The sequence below is a fragment of the Haliotis asinina genome, chromosome 14 (genome assembly GCF_037392515.1).
Source record: "Haliotis asinina isolate JCU_RB_2024 chromosome 14, JCU_Hal_asi_v2, whole genome shotgun sequence".
Taxonomy (NCBI): Eukaryota; Metazoa; Mollusca; class Gastropoda; order Lepetellida; family Haliotidae; genus Haliotis; species Haliotis asinina.
Window position 1 is genome coordinate 9,199,933 of NC_090293.1, and position 4,455 is coordinate 9,204,387.

A 4,455-nucleotide genomic window follows, 5' to 3' on the forward strand; every position below is an offset into this window, starting at 1 on the left:
AGTGTGTGAAATTGTAGCCAGCACTATCTACTTCCATGCATGTTTTTTATATGAATTATTAGTTATACTTGTTCCGGTTCTGGTGTTTGCAATGATTACAGACTTGCAAAAAATCTCAATATTCAGGATAAAGAGCACGGTATAGATCCTGTTATGTCACTTAGATTTTGAAGTATCGAGAACTTATATTATTTTATAAACTGCACTCAAACAAATATCTGTAATAATTATTCCAGTGTATGTATCTAAATATATTGTGCATTATGTGTACGTGTGTGAAGCCTATTTGTCATAATTGTAAATGTTTATGTGTTATATGTCATGATGCCTTGTAAGATAGTTTTATAAAAATGAGGAAATATATGCTCCTGCAAACGATTTATTTCTCCACAAACGAATATATTCAAATGTGTGGGAGCGTACAAAAACACGTGCATGAACACCTACACATTCAAACACACAAATATTCAGATTTGTATTTACACATATCTGTTCATATTCAAATGCACCCGTGTATTATAAAACTTAATAATCAATGTAACCTATCAGTGGATAAATGTTGTTGGACTGAACGAAAATGAGATTACATGTATTGTTAATTTCAGGTGAACATTCCTTACCATAAGAAATATTTTCAATTTCAATTTCAATTTCAACTTCTAGCTGTCATAATGGTAGACAACGTAGTAACGATGGTCTTGTGATAAACAAAAATATAGCACAGCAAAATATTAATATTTCCTATTTGGCGACTGTCACTCAGTTTCTAGCTGTCCATCATTGATACTGTTTTACAGACTGTTTTTATGCATTTCCTGGTTGCATTAAATATCTTAGATAAGTAATTTAAATGCATCATGTGCACTTGTATAAACTCAAGTATGTGCATATATTCAGCAAAATGTTTGTACAATTGTAAATGTGAAGGTATGTGAAGGTCCAGGTGTGTATATAGAGCATGTACTTGCTCAGCAATATAGTCACAGTATTGTCACATATCCCGATATCTTGGAATGTATACTGGCTTCTTAAGGGTTTGAAATATGTTAAAATCAAGAGCACGAATACACAAATACATACATGACCAACAGACAATCAGGTTGGTGACTGCTTCGTGTTCAAACACACACATGCAAAATGATGTTTAATACTATACAAAATAAACAAGTCAGTAAAGCACACTTTTCACAATAGACAATGCTGTTAAGTTTGGCTACACATTTCCAACCATGAATGGAATATTTTGTACAGGACATGTATGCTTTTAGCTGTCAGTGTGTTAGGAGCGTACCAGAAAAATGTGTATATGTTTTGTTTTGTTTTTCCACAAAAGTGGGAAGCATAAAATATACTTACTTTGATGGTTGTGTTTGATAGATGCAAAGCGCTGGAGGATGTTTTGTTTCAGATCATTTTGCACGTTTGGGCGACAATTCGTATTGTGTTATCAGTGCAGAACGCTTTTACACCATGTGTGAAAAACGCACATGATCTTTGTTCTGGTTAAAGTTCACTAGAGTAGTCAAGATCAAGGAATAAACAACAATCGCAAAAACATGTGTAAAACATTACTCTTTTAATTTGTGTTTAAAAGTACATGCGCTGACGACAATATCAATAGTAAGGGAAAGTTTAACATTACACGGGTAATTGTAGGGAATACGTGAATTCGGACCAGTGTCCATTTCATTTCATTTATGTGGAATGTTCCGTGTCTGGTTGACACATTTGTTTGTTTTCCTTTGGAATGTTCACATATTTGCTCCTTTGCACAACTCGCTCCTCTTGAGCTGCAGACGTTTGACTCTATAGTGATCTTCACATTCTCGTGGTGTTAATACTTTCGGACGATTTGTGCAGTCATATCCTTAAATACGACTCCTTATTCTCCACAGACGAGGACCAGTATGAGTTTAAAGGACTCAGCTTGTGTTTCTTCGGAAGTTGATGCTCCTCTGGTCCCAATTATGACTTCTCGTTGACATCTTCTCATCTATTGGGAGAACAGCTCGATGACCTTGATCTGCTGTTCCAGTCGTCCACTGGATCCCGGGGATGGGCTGTTACGGAAACCTCCTGTGGTATTGATAACTTCACCTGGTTACACTGGTCAGCTGGAATGAAATATGTATGATTTGAGACTCATTTACATCAAATCTGGATAAATAACTGACAGTTAGTTTAGTAGACGTCTGTCCCTTTCCCACATTTATCCGAGGTATATAGTTTGCACAACTATATACACAAATACAATTACAAAGGACAACAGCAATTCTTTGTATGATCTGTGAATGTGTGTGATAGTATACATGTAGTTTTCTACATGAATGCGTAACTCGATTCAAGCATTTTATGCATACCTGACAGATCAGTTTTTGTCCTGTAGGCTTGTGTTGGTAGGTCCAAACATACGCAAGTAATGCTGATGTATGGCCCTTGTCTTGTAGTATCTCTAGGAACTTGGTGCAGGTCAACTGAAGGTCGGGAAATCCAAACTCGACAGCAGCACAAAGTAGACCTATAAATAAATATTTGCAAAGAATTGTTAAATATTCGAATTAAGACACAAACAAAATACATCTAAGAGAGACACAAGTACAAATAAATTTAAGAAAAGAATGCGACTGTTAATATTCAAAATTGCAGGAAACATGATTGTACATATCAACACACTTACCTATTACGTTGTTGGGGCGTATGTCTGCCTTGCCCGAATGCACGAAACCGAGAAACGCCTTGAAGTCATCTACATCATAATCAGGAACATTGATGCAGAGTTTCTGTTGAACTGGGGAGGATTTGGATTTCTTGGATGTTTTCTTGCTGGGCTTATGGTCAACTTCAGCTCGTTTTTGCTCCTGCAGAATCAGTTGGTACAGGTATCTGGAAACAATGATATTAATGAATGACAATGTTATCACAAGAACTACACTCTTTACATATGGAACTGGATAATAAGATCGAAACGTAATCTTCACTATGGCCTTAAACCAGTAACTAGACCCACCTGCTTCTTGTAGCTAAAATAGCCTTGACTCCATAAACAGGAACAAGATTTCTCCCAACAAGGAATTTGACGTCGCACATGTCAGGCAATTCCAGGATGAGGGCAAGACTGTCCTGGAGCTCCCTTGTATTCTTCAAGATCATCACATCCTCATAAGTAGAGGGTTGGGTGGGTTTACAGCGGCCAATGGGTGCTTGTGTATGGGTAGAGTTGAACGCAGAGCTAAGTGCGGTTGTTTCTTCATCTGATAAATCACTTGACTCGTAGCCAGAGGAAGAATTATCTGTTGAAATAGAAAATGATTGATGAATTTAAACGAGTGTTCCAATAAACTTGGCGAATTATTTACAGATATCAGACACAGAGTAACACTCGAGAAACACTCAAAGGCTCGCAAATAACCCATTGACATTTATGTCATACACCTACTGTTGACTGAATGACCGAAACATACAGCTAGACATCAGACCGCATGCTCACATAAAATAATTTTTACCATAAACATCTGACTCGTGATCACTCTGAACACTATGTTCCAGGACATCATTGTCAAGAAGACAGACTCGGGAAGCGTGGCGGTTCATGTCTGGTGTTCGGTGAAATATGACACTGCACTTCGAACTGTTACGAGGAGTGTCCGACTTGATCGTCGAATCTGGGTTGATGCTTCTATGTCCGTATGTATCCAAGGCAGGAATGCGGTTCATATAAATCCGACCATCTATATACCCATGCGTAAAACAACACTGCTTGCTCTTACAACTACATGTCATACTTAAATCAGTGTTGACATATAGGCTTCAGTTTCACACTGTTTGCTAGTGACATGTGTTTCAGCGATGAATGAGCCGTAATCGCGTGGCCTCTACAACAACAACACCCTGGACTAATCTCTGTTAATAGTGAAAACATTCTCCTGCTTGATTGCTAGATTGTGTTAGCCCAGTAACTTGTTTGTGGTAGGCATTATACATTCTCTAGTAAGTTGATAAATTAGCAGTTGTTGACGGATGAGGTTGGAGACTGATAGGTTTTATGTTTATACCTGTAGGAGCCTGTTGTGTTAAATACTTGAATAAGATCAATACTTTTTAACTTAGTATTTACATGTACTTATCTGATTTAATTCCACAAAATGTTTCGGCTTTAAGTTATTGCAATCTGAGAAATACTGGTAGTATTCACACAAGTCCTTGTCATACAGTGCCGTATGTTCGGTTTCTTTTCCCCAAACACCATACATTTATGTCATTTGTGGGTTGTAGTGACTTGAAGGCCCATTGCTTTGATATACCCATTTCAAATAAGCGAAATGTGCATGGGTATCCATTTGAAGTTTCTCTCCATTCTCTCCTTAATAAGATCTGATAAATATTCTAATCGTAGATTTTACTGAGGATAGCTCATAAAAACCAAAAAGGAAAACCAGCAACAAGAAGAAAAAGACA

At 37.2% G+C, this 4,455-nt stretch overlaps 1 protein-coding gene across 1 annotated transcript; it reads right to left on the minus strand.

Annotated features, from left to right (window-relative positions):
* Window positions 1-1,989: 1,989 nt before the first annotated feature.
* Window positions 1,990-3,591, minus strand: LOC137262073 (serine-enriched protein-like). The gene is made up of 5 exons (XM_067799857.1): window positions 3,504-3,591; window positions 3,008-3,290; window positions 2,678-2,883; window positions 2,366-2,518; window positions 1,990-2,114 (listed from the first exon to the last, which is right to left on the minus strand). Exons 1-5 carry the CDS (start codon window positions 3,589-3,591, stop codon window positions 1,990-1,992), a joined length of 855 nt encoding a protein of 284 aa, XP_067655958.1.
* Window positions 3,592-4,455: the final 864 nt, after the last annotated feature.

What these genes read in the sequence shown, in the direction of transcription:
- LOC137262073 (XM_067799857.1), bottom strand. Translation starts at nt 3,591, where the DNA reads ATGAACCGCCACGCTTCCCGAGTCTGTCTTCTTGACAATGATGTCCTG. An exon ending in ATTTTAGCTACAAGAAGCAG is followed by an intron (nt 2,884 to 3,007) that starts GTGGGTCTAGTT and finishes CATTGTTTCCAG; the next exon opens with ATACCTGTACCAACTGATTC. An exon ending in TACAGGACAAAAACTGATCT is followed by an intron (nt 2,115 to 2,365) that starts GTCAGGTATGCA and finishes ATTTCATTCCAG; the next exon opens with CTGACCAGTGTAACCAGGTG.